The sequence below is a fragment of the Emydura macquarii genome, unplaced genomic scaffold, assembly GCF_026122565.2.
Source record: "Emydura macquarii macquarii isolate MOO-44397 ecotype Brisbane River unplaced genomic scaffold, CSIRO-AGI_Emac_v2 contig_2369, whole genome shotgun sequence".
In the NCBI taxonomy this organism is placed as follows: domain Eukaryota; kingdom Metazoa; phylum Chordata; order Testudines; family Chelidae; genus Emydura; species Emydura macquarii.
The window spans coordinates 3,727,943-3,744,041 of NW_027132506.1; the positions used below are offsets into that span (position 1 = coordinate 3,727,943).

At 48.7% G+C, this 16,099-nt stretch overlaps 1 protein-coding gene across 5 annotated transcripts in view; it reads right to left on the minus strand.

Annotated features, from left to right (window-relative positions):
• The window catches only part of TRAIP (TRAF interacting protein), a 31,570-nt gene extending 15,970 nt beyond the window's left edge, over nucleotides 1-15,600 (minus strand). For 3 of the 5 annotated variants that reach the window (XM_067561265.1, XM_067561263.1, XM_067561266.1), the window contains exons 1-5: nucleotides 14,998-15,462; nucleotides 11,580-11,637; nucleotides 10,019-10,102; nucleotides 3,877-3,916; nucleotides 96-223 (exon numbers count right to left, since the gene is read on the minus strand). In XM_067561265.1, the coding sequence (XP_067417366.1) occupies nucleotides 96-223; nucleotides 3,877-3,916; nucleotides 10,019-10,102; nucleotides 11,580-11,637; nucleotides 14,998-15,095 (408 nt within the window). In that variant the 5' untranslated portion in view covers nucleotides 15,096-15,462. Of the gene's footprint in view, nucleotides 1-95; nucleotides 224-3,876; nucleotides 3,917-7,627; nucleotides 7,662-10,018; nucleotides 10,103-11,579; nucleotides 11,638-14,997; nucleotides 15,463-15,545 lie in introns of those variants that run through there. The other 2 variants (XM_067561264.1, XM_067561267.1) reach the window with 2 other exon arrangements.
• Nucleotides 15,601-16,099: the final 499 nt, after the last annotated feature.

A 16,099-nucleotide genomic window follows, 5' to 3' on the forward strand; every position in this document is an offset into this window, starting at 1 on the left:
TGAATATAGCGTGACCCAGCAGAAAGGCCTTTGTGAATGTAAGCCTAGCCACACAGGGGGCAGATCAGATGTACATTGCCCATGGAGGAAGATACCTTGAGAGTGGAACACAGCATCTCCGTCTCACACAGCGCTTTCTGGAGCGATTCGATGGTGGCATTGCGAACATCCACAGTCTCCCTCAGCGTGTCCACGATATACTGGCAGTCTCGCTTCTCCTTCTCTGAAAGGAAATGCTCACATAGCACTTGCCTTGTGCAGCCCAGAGCCCCAGGGGTCTGAGGGCAGAAATGCAGCCAGAGTGACAGACAGGGTACAGTAAATTCAGTCTGAGAATCTCTCAGCCCTGGTCTACACTTACCGGGAGATTCGGTGGCAGTCGACGGGAGTTACACAAGCTACGCAGAGTAGCTTGCGTAACTCCTGTCTACTGCTGTGCTTCCCTTCTGCGCAGCGTTTTCATTGCACTGTGACGCAGCACTATGCCACTTGAGGGGGTGGTTTTACTGCGTCGACTTCTGGATCGACTGAGCGGGTCTTCATTGACCGCTCAATAGATCCAGATAGGTCGATCTGACAGTGGCGACTATGCCACCGCCAGTGTAGACATACCCTCAGAGTCTTAATCATTCCCCATCAGATCCATCTCCCCATCCCTCCCGAATGTAAAGGATCAGACAGGACCTATGCTGAGCAATCCCAGCACCCATGGGCTTCAAGCATTTCTTTTCCAGTGAAGTTCCCCCTCCATGGCTTTTCAGCACTGTCCTAGCTCACCCAGTAAATATGGATTGAGCTAATGATCAAGCGCTACTGCCCAGCTGCTCTCAAAGCCAAGCCTGGGCACAATGGACGCACAGCCAAGGAGCCAGCATCCTGACAGAATGAACTAAACAATTATAGAAGTAGGAAGCTCTGGTGAGCTGCCTCGACACTGCTCTTCCAGAGTGGAGTCGTGTGTGCGGGGTACATGCTTAGATAGGCTTGACAGCTGCTGCTGTGCATGGGAACACAGTGCCTACGTGCAGAGCAATTATGCCGCTGTGCAGTTATGTGGCTGTCACTCACCTTCACCACAGTCTGTGTGTCTAGGGGTGCGAGATCACAAACACACAAGCTAAGCAGCATTAAAGCACAGCTCTGCAAAACGCACTGGGGACCTGAAATGCCATGTGGTATTTGATTAAGGCAGAGCTGTCATTCTGGAATGTTTCCAGTCCTTGAACATCACCAGGCCTTAAAATCCTGTTGTTCTGATTACCCCTCGCCACACTAATATACCCAATTCTGATGCTTTGGCTGCCAGCAATAAAAGCCTTTTGGCCTGGAAGGTGTATTCGTGCCTGACTTCAGCCATGTGAGATGCAAAGGACCTGGAACTGAAGTGTGGTTTGGAAGGAGGCAGGGAAGCCAGCTGGTGGTCAGACTGACTAGTATCATGAGCTGATGGAGCCAGCAGAGAAGATCTCGCATCACTGGAAATCTAGAAACCTCTTGTTTTGTAGCAGTAAAAGCAATGGTCCCTCAGTCCAGCAGGGCGACCACAGCAAGTTCTGGACAGCAGATCAGCATCATTTTCAATCTGTTTAAATCTATTCAGCCTCCTGGTTTCTATCAGCTCTCTGGGAGTATCTGACCATCATTGGAGAGGTGCTTAAAGGCACGCTCTCCTTCCCAGCTTCAAGCTCTGCCACAGTCTGAGGCATTGTTGACTTTGTGACAGCGCCTCCACCCCACAGAAACCAACGGAAGTGGCAAACAGAGGATTATGGCTTCCCTGAATGATGTCCAGATGGGGTCAGGGGAAAGGGAGGGAGAAAGTGGGGGGCAGCCTTACACAAACAAATCAGCCACAAGAATGAGCTGGGCAATTAGGTTGGTTTGTAAGAAGTGTTTTGCCACACTTGTTCAGGTGGTCCTTCCTCTCCAGGAGCAGCATACCCGGAGTGCAGGCATGGCGAGGCAGCTCCCATCCCATAGCACACCCTTTCAGGCAGGACTTCCTCTGGTGAGCGAAGGGGCAGGAAGCTAGCTCTGCAGGACTGATGCTTTCAGGGCCAACAGAAGTTTCACTTCTAGTATTTGTGACATGAAGAAAACCTTCCAAAGTGACCCGAGTGCAGCGCTGCCTCCCGGGGTCTGCAGACCGATCCAGCCCCTCTGCTGCTGGTCTCAGGTCTGCACAAGACTCTTCTTAGTTACATACCTGCTCTTAGACCCCTATGTGGCAGCTGTGAAACTCACAAGGCTACTTTCATTAGGCTGCTGGGGAAAGCTACAAGCAGAGGCAGGTTCTTGTAAAAGGAGGGGCTGAAGATGAAGCAGTGGGGCCAGAGTCCCTGAGGGTAGCAGGGCAGGAGTAATAGATGATACCAGTGATTCTCAAACTTCATTGCACCATCCTCTTTGGACAATGAAAATTACTACACGACCCCATAAGGGGGGGGACTGAAACCTTAGCCCAGGGCCCCCATCCCAGGCAGGAGGGAGAAGAGGGCAGGGGGGCTGTAATCTGATCCTCGGGACCCAGGACTGAAGCCCACAGGTTTCAGTTTCAGCCCTGGGTGGTGGGCCTCAAGCTTCAGCCTCAGCAAGTCCAACGCCAGCCTTGGCGACCCCATTAAAATGGAGTCCAAACCCAGTTTTAGAACTGCTGGACTATAGCTAGTAAGGACACAGGACAGAAGAAAGCTCCCTCCTCCCCAGCAGGGACAGCTTCAAATCCAGCATCTGCCAGCCCAAAGCGGCACTAAAAGAGCAAACCCGCAAAGCAATTCCTTTAGCGAGCATCCTGGTAGGAGTCCCAGCACCCTTCCCAAGGAAGTGGGGCTCAGCTACTTACCAGGTCATGGCATCGGACTGCTCGCGCGGAGGGGCCTTGGTATAAGCATCTGATACATTTTCAAACCCTTATCAGGCTAACAAACAGATCTAGTTGGCTATTTCTGTATGTCTGCACGTGTGGAGAGGGCAGAAAGCCTGCTTTCCCATTGGGTCCTTTAGAAGTGGTTGAAACCCTCTCCACTCCAAGATCCCTTTAAAGAATTTTTTGCTTACTGCAAACTCACGTCTTAGGATTTCTGTCACTCAGACAGACTGACATTTTCCTTTTGCTGCTCATGACTCATGTTCCGATGGCAGGCTGCCTACAGACAATGCTTAAAACCCATCGACAAACATCCCTAGGGTTTTCGCTTTCCTGCCTCCATCAAATGGGCTCTAAAATTAAAGAGACTGAGCTCTTTAAAGCAACAAGAAAATGGAATCGCACACATCGAATTGGGCCTGCTCTTTTGGGGACATAACATCTCAGTCGCTGAGTAAGCCCCAGTTTTCCCATTTCTCTTTGGGCCTCGATTATACACTCTTCTACACTAAAAGAAATGAGCTCTTGTCATCTAGCAGCTGTGGGTCTCCTGAAAAATGGGCCCAACTCAATAAAACGATCTTTGCTTGCCGCAGATCTCCACCTGGAGTAATAGCTACACTGAGCCTCCAGTGGTATGTCAGCGAGGACAACCTTGCCAGGGACATAGTTACAGCACAGCTGGGATAGGTTAATAAACCCACACTCTGTCACATAAGAGCCTTAGGGTTGAAAGTCTACAGGTCCTTCCTCGACCCAAGGAAAAATCTGCTCAGGAACCAGCCCAGCAAGCTTGACTCATGACCCCACTTTGTTTGACCTGTTTCATACAAGCAGACTCCACTTGTATTGTAGGCTCAGACAGCACGCTCAGATACAAATGCCTCTATTCTTATGCCCAAAACACAATCTTGGCCTGAGAAAGCCCAGAGCCTGCCAATATCGTGTTCCTTCTCTCCGTGACCTTACTGCTGGGCAGATGACTCTCCTGAACTCCTTTCTGAACTCACCTTTCATGGAGAGCTGTGCTTTCACCTTGTCCAGTTCATTCTGAAATACAACACAAAGAACTAGATGAAGAGCAGCACCATCCAGTAACCTTCACCTTGTCTTAAAGGAGCAGCACCAGGGGGGGTTCTATGATTCCTAAATGCTTTCTCCTGATGAGTTACATGACCAGGTGCTGAGAGCTGAATAAAATAGTGAGGAATGCCCTTGTTATATGCAACATCCCCAAGTGCTACTGCACGACACGTGGGGAGCACCTCAAACTGGCAGTGCTTCAGGGGAAGAACAAGACTGCAATAGAGAACATCCTAGTCCTGTCTTCTCCTTGTCACCCTCTCGTTTCTCACAGTGTCAGTCATTTTGACTTAGTTGAACAACTCTGGAAGGCTCTCGGGAAAAACACTTGAAGTCAGAGGAAGCATTTTCATCACCTTGTTTAGTTAAGATGTTATAAGGCAAGGATCTCGCCAGACAATTAGATTGCTGATTATTTTTAACTAGAATGACGAGTTCACTAGTTGAAAGGAATGCAATAGATGTAACAAAATTGGGCTGTAGACACAGAACAACAGTGGATTTGAAAATGCCCAGATAGAGAGACAATGAAGTGGGCGAGCCAGTGTCTAACAAAACGATATTCACTGTTCAGTCACATCAGCTTGGATATGGATGCTTATATGAACTGACAGTTGGCTTGTAGCACCCTAAATAAATGGCACCCGTAAATTGATCAGCTTCAAGTCAGGGGAGTACCACAGGGATCAGGGGAAGAACATCTCTTATTAAAGACCTTCATTAATGATCTGGAGAAGGAAGAAAATAGCATGTTCGTTTAATTAACCAATACTAAATTGATACATGCTGTAAATGCCAGTGAGGACACAAAAGGGACCAGCAGGGGTTAGAAAGGCTGACAAAGAATAGTGAAGAGAAGCCAATACGTCTGGGGAAAAATCTGAAACAAATATCCAATGGGAGAAAAGCAGTAATACTGAGACACCTGCAGGGGATAGGAGACAGCAAGCTGGACAGGAGTTGCAATATAACTTGACAGTAAGGAATGCCAACACAACGCTGATGCTGCATGTGCAGAGGCATCCTGTCAGAGGTAATAGCCTCTCTCTATGGGGAACCTGGACTATTGTGTTCAATCCTGGCATCTCATTGCCAGAAAGATATTGACAAATGGAGGAATTCAGAGAAGAGCGACAAAACCGATCAGGGTGCTGGAGGGACGACACTGACGCTTGGCTAAGTGACGACTAAGAGACGGGGGAGCAGGAGACACAGGATTTACAGTTTATACCTATTTTAAGGGTGTAAACGGATGGAAAGAGGCTAGTTAGTGTGAGGCACATGGATATAATTAAGGGCTTGTTTACACAGGGAAACTGACAAGAACTAACTATATCCCATTAGCTTCCCTTGCGGATCCAATTTTGGAATAATTGGCGTGCTCACATAGCGCACTAATTATTCCAGAATAAAGTGATTATTTTAAAATAGAATGTCCACATGGGGGGCTATTCTGGTCGATTTCCCCATGAAAACCAGAACTACGAGAAATGGGTAAGACTAGGAAAATTTAGGCTGAACAAGAAAAGCTTCCCAACAGTGAGAGATGTTGAGCTTTAGAATAGTCTCCAAAGGGAAAAGGAAATCCTTCCATCTTGGCTAATCCTGCCTTGACAGGAAGATGACCTGTGTAACCAAGAGGGCTTTTCCATCACCCCGTGCCAATGGTTTATGATTCTGTACATGAAACAATTAATCACACACATAAATACTGCAAGTTAACCTTCCTCCAGATGATCAACGTTATACATTTCAACTATTGGTGAAAACATTGCAGTGCAATAGGAAGCATTCAATCTGATGGTAGTTCTCGGCTTGCCTCTGTCCCCTGTCAATATAAATAGTAAACTGGGTTTTTTAAGCACTATGTCAAACAAATTAAATTATTCGCATACAAAGACCTGCAGTTCGCTCCTGCTACTAAGGGGCCCCGTTTCTTGCTAATCAGCAAAGATGTGTGCTAGGAAGCCAAGAGTTTGCTCCTGCAGTTGCAAGATTTGTTCTATACGGGCATGGCACATTAATCTCAAGTATCTGTGTCTAGGGCAGAAAGAGTGCCCTCACAGTGATGCCTAGGAGCATAGGAGCCAGACTTCACTGAAGGAAGGAAGCTAGGTGGAAAGAGCATGAGACCCCAGAAAGAGTGCAACAATGTTAAAGAAACAGGAAGGGGAAAAAGAAGTCAGTGGCAAGAAAAATTGCTTTTCTAGAGCGATCTTTTTTCCAGTCAGCCCACAACGAGAGCGCCACTCATCTATATAGCATGCATTCAAACCAGTTCTTGCAAGCATAAAGGCAACGTTTATCTGCTCCAAGTCACGGTTTTATGCATCAGGCACACAGGTAGCATGGGGATTTAGAAATGTTTTATAGGATGTTTTCATCTCTTCTGCACATGCATTAAATCCCTCAGTATTTGTTAGCTATATTTGAAGATGACACGGTTACCTATGTTAGAGTGTCTTGTATTTCTCTCTCACACACACACACACACACACACACACACACACACACACACACACACGCGATACAGCAGTTGCCATGACGATGCTAATTATGGTAATCGCTGCACATGCTGATTTTAAACACAAGATGGTAGAAGAACCTCATTATACCAAGGTCAAGGCGATTTTCTTCTTTTTAAACAGTTGACTCAGACATGTAGAAGGACTTTGTCAATACTAAACTACTGACTAGCATGCAGAGCACCGTGATATCCTTTAACCCTTTGCATTCAGAGTTTTCCAAAGCTGAATACCTTACCCATTGTTGGCACCAAGAGATTCATGCATGTACATCCCTAATCAAAGCCGTTTCCCCACAGTTACCAGAGTGTCAGTGTTACTCTGATGCTGTTTTAACCGAGAAAGCATAAAGGTATAGATTTCCCTGTGATGCTTTGTTTAAAGGGATTTCTGGTCCATTTCAATGAGTTAAAAGTAGGTTGGGGTACTAGACCTGCTCCCACATCCCCTGTCAAATGTGGGTTTTGGGAAAAAGAATCAGATGAGATAGTTATTCCATTTGATAACTTTTTCTTTTCCACTAGAATCTCAGGAGGATATTAAACAGCTACTAAAGTTAGACATTTTAAAATCAGCAGGTCCAGATGATTTGCATCCAAGAGTTTTGAAAGAGCTGGCTGAGGAGCTCATTGAACCATTAATGTTGATTTTCAGTACGTCTCAGTACTCTGGGGAAGTTCCAGAAGAAAGCTAATGTGTCAATTTTTTAAAAGAATAAATGGGATTACCCAGGTAATTACAGGCCTGTCAGTCTGACATTGTTCCTGGGAAACATAATGGAGCAGTTGACAATAGGACTAGATTAATAAAGAATTAAAGGAGGGTAGTTAATTAAATGCCAATCAACTTGGGTTTATGGAAAACAGATTCTATCAAACTAACTTGATTTTTTTCTTTTAAGAGATGATAAATTTGGTTGATAAAGGTAAAACAGTGTTGATGGAAACAACTTCTGTAAGGCATTGTCTTTGTATTGCATGAGGCTTTGATAAATAGCTAGAATGTAAAATTAACAGCACACATTAAATGGATTAAGAACTGGTTAACTGATAAGTCTCAAAATGTAACTGTAAACATAAACAGGTATGGTTCCAGTAGGGTCCTGCAGGGATCAGATCTTGGCGCTTTGTTATTTAACATTTTTATCACCGACCTGAAAGAAAATGTGAAGTCATCACTGAAAATGTCTGCAGATGAGACAAAAATTGGGGGAGTGATAAACAATGAAGAGGACATGTCACTGGTAGAGTGATCTGGATTACTCGGTAAACAGTATGCATTTTAATATGGCTAAATGTAAATGTATACATCTAAAAACAAAGAATGTAGGTCATACTTACGGGAAGGGGGACTCTAGGCCACACTTACAGGATGGGGGACTATATTGGGAAGAAGCGATTCTGAAAAAGGTCTGGGGGAGGTGGTGATAATCAGCTGAACATGAGCTCCCAGTGCAACACAGTGGCCAAAAGAACTAATGTGATCCTTGGATGTATAAACAAAAGAATCTCAAGTAGGAGCAGAGAGCTTATTTTACCTCTGAATTTGGAACTGGTGCAACTGCCACTAGAATAGTGTCCATAATTCAAGAAGGATGTTGATATATTGGAGAAGATTCAGAGAAGAGCCATGAGAATGATTAAAGGATTAGAAAACATGCCTCATATAGACTCAAAGAGATCAATCTACAGTAGAATCTCAAAGTTACAAACACCAGAGTTATGAACTGACGGGTCAACCGAACACCCTGTGAAACCGGAAGTAAGCAATCAGGCAGCAGCGGAGGGGAATAAAGAAAAAGCAAATACTTGTGCTATACTGTGCCTGTATTGCATCTTAGGCATGCAGAAGAGAAGCAGCCTGGGGTCTGCTGTTTCCTCTCCCTCCTCTCCCTGCTACCCCACCCCACTGGGAGGGGGAAGCTGTTTTCACCACCACCCCGTCAGGAGGGTCAGTCCTTATCCCCAGAAAGAAGCTGTCACAGGGAGCTACTGAGCTGCTGTTGTAGCCAAAGCCTGGCCTGGAGCTGGGGTGGGAGTCAGCTGTGCTCTGGAGGAGTTTTAAAGGGCCACAGCCTGTGCACCGACGCGGCTCAAGCTTTGCCCGTGACTGCACCCCTGGATCCTGCCAGCACCTCTGGGAGTGCAAGGGGCAGGGGATGGAGGGGCGCTGGCGCCGGCTGGCACCAACCCCCTGCCACATGCTGCCTCTAGAGTGTGGCGAGCAGTGCACAGAGCAGAGCAAGCCCTGGGGAGATGCGGTTTGTAGTGCCAATGGTGCGGGGCAGGCCCCCCCCCGCAGTTCAGCCCAAAGACAAGAAACAGGAATAGGGCAGGGAGCTGCTCGCAAACCAGGCAGGGCTGCCGGGTGCCACTTTGCAGAGATCTCTCCCAGCCTCAGCTGAAAGACGCTGACCGCAGGGTACTGTACCATCATGTTCTGTTCAGAGTTACTAACATTTCAGAGTTATGAACAACCTCCATTCCCTAGGTGTTTATCTTTGAGGTTCTACTGTATTCAGCTTAACAAAGAAAAGGTTAAGAGGTAACTTGATTACAGTCTATCAGTACCTACATGGGGAACAAATATTTAACAATGGGCTCTTCAATCTAGCAGGGAAAGATTTAACATGATCCAATGGCTGGAAGTCGAAGCTAGACAGATGCTAACTGGAAATAAGGTGTAAATTTTTAATGGTGAAAATAATTAACCATTGCAACGGTTTACCAAGGGACATGGTAGATTCTCCATCAGTGACAATTTTTAACTCAAAATTGGATGTTTTTGTAAAAGATCTGCTCTGGGAATTATTTTGGGGCAGTTCTCTGGTCTGTGTCATACAGGTCAGATTAGATGATCACAATAGCCCCTTCTGGTCTTGGAATCTATGACTCACTACCTTCATTTCTTTAAACATCTCTCCTCACACCCATTGCTGTGTGCAAGACCCACAAACAGATGAAAAATGCCTGAGTATGTATGGAAACAGTGACTCACCTAAACACAGAGGGCTGTTAAATGCATAAAGTGAACAAACCGAGTGTACCTTTAATAGACCCTTCCCCAAAAGAGTTAGAGGATCATCCTCCTCTGCCCTGGTTCTCTAGGGTTTGCTGATTGGTTTGATAGAACTCAGGACTCCTTCCATCTCAGGCTTTAGAAAAGCTTTGTCTCCCAGCACCACACGACAATTAAGGGCTCTTAATAGGAGCCTCAAGAACAAAAGGAGTTTGAACAGTTATAACACATAGGAAGGGCTTCAGGGAAGATGACAAGTGAGGGGGAAGGAGCGAAGGGGTGGAGATGGCTTCCTCATTTGAGAGAAAAGCAGGGACCATTGTGAAGCACCACGTGAAGGTGTTTTGCAGGCAGAGCTGAGCTGAGTGGGTGAGGACAGGGACAGAAAGAGAGGCAAACAGGAGAAAGAACAGCAAGATCCAGCTTTGACGCTCAGGACTGGTTAGAGATCCCATCAGTGACTGGAAACAGCTAGTGGGGCAGACTGTGGCTCTAGGCTGCTGTTAAGAGAACTCAGCCAGAATACCTGCAGGCTTTCTGCATCCAGTGACGTCTGCTCCTCCAGGGCAACATCAAAGAACAGCTTATTGATGATGTGTCTTTTGCTGACCTAGATGAGACATGGAAGAGAATGAGTGTGGAAATGCAGGGAGAGTCTTTCCTGCTGGGCAGACAGCTACAATGGGAGTAGGTTACTGTCCCATCACAAGATGGTAACATGCAGGATGGCTGGTGGCAGACCGTTCACGTGGCTGGCATTTCTAGAGGCGAGATCGTGCTTTGGAGTCATCGCCCGAGCAACAGACTCTAGATTTACAGCCGTCACTCCAGGCAAGATCCTGGAACTTTGACAGAAAAAGATTCAGGCATTTCTGAGTCAAGAGCAGCTTGTTCTCTGGCAGCTCATGCCCAGCAGCTGACGCTGAGCTCATTCAGTGCCAAATCCAAGCGCAGAAGTACGCGCTGCTCTCTGTATGCAGAGGGTGCTGTAATTGAATGTGATAGTTCTCCCCACCTCCCCCATGCCGTTACAGCTTTGTATTTTAAGTATTATATGCAGTCATGACACCAGCTAATTGCATAGTTACTGCTACATAAGATGTTATTTCGCGAGAACTCCATGGTAACACAGAGATGTAAGAGGCGGTGAAGAATAGAGGGAATCAACAAGTCAGGGAAGAAACAAGGGCCAAGACCTTGAAAGGAAAGAAAAAGACAGGAGTGCACCTATAAAATTAACATGCTGTCTGGCTGGCTGCAAACAAATTAATCCGTGCAACTCAGCACCCATTTCAGCCACCACAGCCTAGCACAAACCAAGACCCCCAATCCTGCTGATTACTGTAACATGGGGCGTGAACATCAGATTATTTTAAGAAATACGGTATTGGGTTTCAGACACTGGACTGGGACTCAGGAGAGCTGGGTTCGGTTCCTGGTACTGCCCAGACTCCATGGGTGGTCTTGAGTGAGTCACTGAATCTCTGTGCCTTGGTTCCTTATTTGCAAAAGGGAGATAATCCTTCCTGTCTTTCACCATTTTTCTTCCCCCCCCCTCCCCATTTAGGCTGAATGCTCCAGAAAAAGAATAGTCTCTTACTATATATATGTGCAGCGCCCTGCACAATGGAGTCCTGATCTCAGCTGGGGCATCTAAGTAGTACGGTAATACAAGTCTCAGGCTTAGCTTATTTCCTAGCTCCCCCAGTCCCTTTTCTTTTTCAAGAGCACAATTTGGTGCTAGTGAAGTTTTGCCACTGTAAAATCCTGGAAGCTGAAGGCCTCTATCCTTAGAGCAGGTCCAGCCCTGACAATAGCAAAACACGCTTCCCACTGTGCCCCAATCTGACCTGGAAAGGCTTTGAGGGAGGATTTCAGTTTCTATGGCCCGTTTAATCCTTAGCCACTTTGCTAGAGCATAAATAACAATGTCCAGCACAGTCTGATGGTGATTGAGAGGCAACAGCCTCACCCCCACATGCCATCAACACCTCCCTGGGCTACCACTGTGCCCTCAGCCTGAGCTCTGACAGCGCTGGTAAGATAGCATGGCAATGGAGAAATACAGTGTTTTATTCAGGATTTACCTGGATTCTGCATTGTGGACAAGTTCGACTTGGTGCAGTGTCAAACCACTGGACAAGACTGAGAGAGAAAGAAAAAATATACAGTGAATTGTTACAATTTAAGATCATCCCGTCTAAAGGTTGCCTACCAAGGGCTACACTAATAACTTGCCAGGAGGCAGAGGAATATGTCTACTTTGTATCAAATGGAGGATGTTTATGACATGCTTTAAGCTTCCCAGGAGAACAGCATGTGGAGAAGAACATCCAGTCTCGTGTTAGGAATTATGTCTTCAGAGCACCTTAAGAACTGTGTGTTTATTGGTGGCAAAACACTTGGCTTAGCCAGTAAGATCCAAAGGGCACAGTTCCCCTCAGGCCTCCTCTAAAACCGTAACTGAGCAAAGTTACAGGAGCAAAGCTGGGGGAGGTCAACGCTGGATATTAGGAAAAACTTTTTCCCTAGGAGGCTGGTGAAGCACTGGAATGGGTTACCTAGGGAGGAGGTGGAATCTCCATCATTAGAGGTTTTTAAGGCCCAGCTTGACAAAGCCCTGGCTGGGATGGTTTAGTCGGGGTTGGTCCTGCTCTGAGCAGGGGGTTGGACTAGGTGACCTCCTGAGGTCCCTTCCAACCCTAATCTTCTAGGATTCTAAGCCCCAGATGTTCCTTTCATTGAAGTCAGTGACCATCCCCAGGATGATTAATTCTGGTGTGGATGAGTGCGCCTTGGTATACACCAGTGTTTCTCAATTTCTTTCCCCCCACAGAACCCTTGCGCGCCCATGCCATACCCTCGGAACCCTTGCACGCCCTTGCTTGATTCGGCAGCGCGCTCTCAGGGCCGTTTTCAGCGGCGCGCGAACAGCTGCTCGGTGGCAACAGATTTTTTTTTTTTTTTTTTAAACATTCGGCGGCGCGGTACAGCTTCTTCGCGGAATCCTTCCGCTCAGCCCGCAGAACCCTAGGGTTCCGCGGAACACCATTTGAGAACCACTGGTATACACGCTCTCTCTCCGCTTCCCCTGCCCCCACCCCAACTGAGTTGATCCCATAAGAATCACATGCCTCCAGCACAAATGCACTTGCCAACCAACTCCAACAAAAGCACAGAATTGATTAGGATTGTTTCATCTTCAATCTGATGCTGCTCCTTCTAGAGCATATGGACAAGCACTTTGTGTAGGAACAACACAATGGCATCATCCCTGATGGAGTGGGCAAAGAAATCAAGACCACAGGCAGGGAAGGAAAAAGCAAGAAGGGGGAGGGAGCACATCGGAGTTCAAGATCATTGTAAGTTGCAGCCCCATTTCATTCTAGCACATTCTTCCAGCAAAGTGAAAAACCCTTAGCCAGGAGGAGGGTCACGGTGACAAGGAAGTTTAGGGGGGAAGGGGAGAGAAAGGGAATCCTAGAAGACAGAGGGAACAGACAAAACACAAAACCCTCAGAAGGTGGAAGGAAGAAATGAGAAGAGAAAGACTTGAACAGCAGGTGTTTTTTAACAAGGGAAGGAAGCTGCTACAAGGAAAGAGGATATTCAGTTACCAGGGTTATTTGTCTGGCAGTCAAGAGAAACTCAGAAATAAGACTTCCCACAGAGAATCACAGCAGCCAACAAGTTACACTAGCCCCTTGTACAGAATCTTAGTTCGGGTCACAATGAAAACTGCTCTTTTACCAAGTGGCTCAAAAGGAGAGAGCCTGTGGCAGCTGGACACACTTAGCGTGAGTGGCTTCTCCCCATTTTAGTGTAAAAGTAAGTTTCAATTTAACATGTACAAATCAACACCTGCAAAAAGGTATCTTTAAATCTGCATATTGATGGACTTAATCCCCATTTCCTTTCATCTCAGAGTGTTAAAAGTACAGGATCTGATACTAGCTCACTTTGATTTTGGGCAAGCTGACTTCAGCTCTGCCTCAGTTTTTTCATCCATAAAATGGGGAGGTGAGATATCTACCCACCTCATGGTGGCATTGTGGGACTTGAGTATTCAAAAAGCACTTGGAGATCCTTCAATCAAAAATGCCATATTAGAAAATTTTACAACATCTATTAAAACAAATTAAGTGTTTTTTTACTGCTTTTGAATATAAGGCACTCAATCTGCCTAGCTCCAATCAGCACTAGCTAGTCAAGAACCATACAGCATTTCCCACATTGCTCAGTTTTGGGTTGCACTGGCAGAACTGCATCCCTTTCATTACTGCAGTCTTCAGACCCACCACAGCTCTGCCAAGGCACTTCAGTGCCGATCTGCAGCCCCTCTGTCATTCCTGTGCTCCCAACACACAATTACACCAATGCATCTCAAAGCCAACCACCGAACCTTCTGCTATTTTAGTCCTGCATCTCTCTCAAATGGGAAAAGCTTGATTTTTAGAAGCCTGTACTACAGAGATGACCAACTAAGGCCTGGTCTACACTAGAGAGTTGTGTCAACCAAAGTCAGCTTTAGTCAACAAAACAGAGGTGGTGTACGCACTGCAACCAACCCCCCAGCCAATAACTGCTCTGTTTTTTCAACAAAATGAAAACCACCTTGACCAGGTGCAGGGCTTTTGTTAGCTTAGTTAGGATGAAGTAATGTCAATATAGAAACTACATCCCCCCTTTACATCAGAGGTCAGGCTGTCATTCTTGCAAGTTTCACCATAGGCAGCTGATTCCCGTTCCCAGCTGGGAAAGGGAGGAGAAGTCCAGGTTGCTGATCTCTGCTCAGAGCTGGGACCAGGGATGGAAGTCAGGATGCTTCTCCACCTGCTCCCCACCCTTAGCCGTGAAATTGACATGGCTACCCAGTCTGGCAAAGAGCTGGGAAAGGAGAAGCCCCAGAAGGCTTCCCCAGCTGGGACCTGGGGGGCAGGCAGTCCACAGGTAGCCGGGGAGCCTGTGGGCTCCCAGGAGGGAACTGAGAGACAAGGCTCTCAGCTCCCCGCACTGCCCCTTAGGTCGGTGGAAGTGCTTCTGTTGAGGACGCACTCCACCGATCCAAGGAGGGTAATGCGGACATCAGCCACCGCTGTAATTACAGCCGTGGCTATAAGTTGACCTTTGTTAGGTCAACTTATTTTTTAAGCATAGACAAGGCCTAAGTTTTCTGTCAACCCTCCCCTTCAAAAAGCAAGAAGGATCAGCCAGCCACCAGGTGCATGGCTTTGAATGTCTCTCTTCATCTAGATCCCCCTCAACTGTAACATGTGCGAACAGCAGGACTGGGGAGGAGGAGGCGGAAGAGTTCAGAGACTGAGATGCAGAAAGACTAGACAGCAGCTCGCTCATCAGCCCCAGCCCCATCACAAGACCCAGAGCCTGGAGAGGCACGTCCTCCGTCTCCCCAGAGTCACCGGCTTCACCACCAGACACATCAGCCCCACAGCTGAAGGAGATGCGCGTTTCGCCACCGCCTGGCGGGCTGCCCGGTCTACTCACCACTCTCGGTGGAAGGTGTGCCCGCAGTGGACAGCGGCCACGTCCCGCTGGTTGTCAAAGAAATCCGAGCAGATGGTGCAGTGGGCACGGATCGGCATCCTCTATGGGGCCGACATGCGGCAGGCCGCCGCAGCTCGGCCGGGGAAGCGCCTCTGCTGGGCCTGGGCGAGGGGAGAGGAGCACAGCCGCTGCAGAGGGGCCGCCCCCCGCGCGAGTCCCCGACACAGCCTGAGCCGGGCGGGGCTCTGCCCGGCGGGGGGGCGCGGCCCTTCCACACGGGCGATGGCCCGGCGGGAGCCGGGGGCAGAGGTCGGGCACGCGGGGCGGGGCGGGGCGGAACTCCCGGGTGCTGTCCCGCGGGAGCCGCGTCCCGGGCGCCTCAGGCCGGAGACTGCGGGGGCCGCGGCAGGGCGGGAGCCGGGGCTCGCGCCGAGAGGCTGGAGCTGCCCGGGGGGGGGAGGGGAGGGGCAGGCGGCCTCGCTCTCAGGGCCGGGCCGGGGTGGGGGCGGGGGCTGTGCTGGTCCCGCTCCGACTCCGTAGCGCGTTACCCGATTCAAATTTGGCTCCTTTCCGAGGTCGCTTCCGGCACGGGCGGGAAATGACGCGCGCGGGAAAAGCGCGAGACCCCGCCCTCCGCGCTACATGCATCTGAGGGGGCGGGGCCAACTGCCCCGAACCACTCCTCGGCTTGCGGGCGCTCTGGGGGCGGGGCTAAGAGGAGCAGAGCGAGCTCCTGCCCCGCCCAGGGTCCTAGCGCCGCCGAATCCTGAGCGGTCGGTGCGGATGGCTGAGGGGTGGGGCGGGGCCTGCAGGCTCAGGGGGTGGGGCATATGGGATGGGGCAGGGCTAGTAGACTCGGGGTACGACGTGTGAGGCAGGGCCCACAGACTCAGGGGGTGGGGCATTTGGGATGGGGTGGGGCCTGCAGGCTCTGGAGGCGGGATTTGGGGTAGGGCGGGGCCTGCAGACTCAAGGGGAGGGGCCTGTGAAGTGCGGCTGGTCTCCTGCTGGGGATAGGGAACCAGCAGGGGTGCAGAGTCTCACCTTCCATTACAGGATCCTGTCTCCAGCCCAGCATCTTGTGAGGAAAACCTGGCAACCG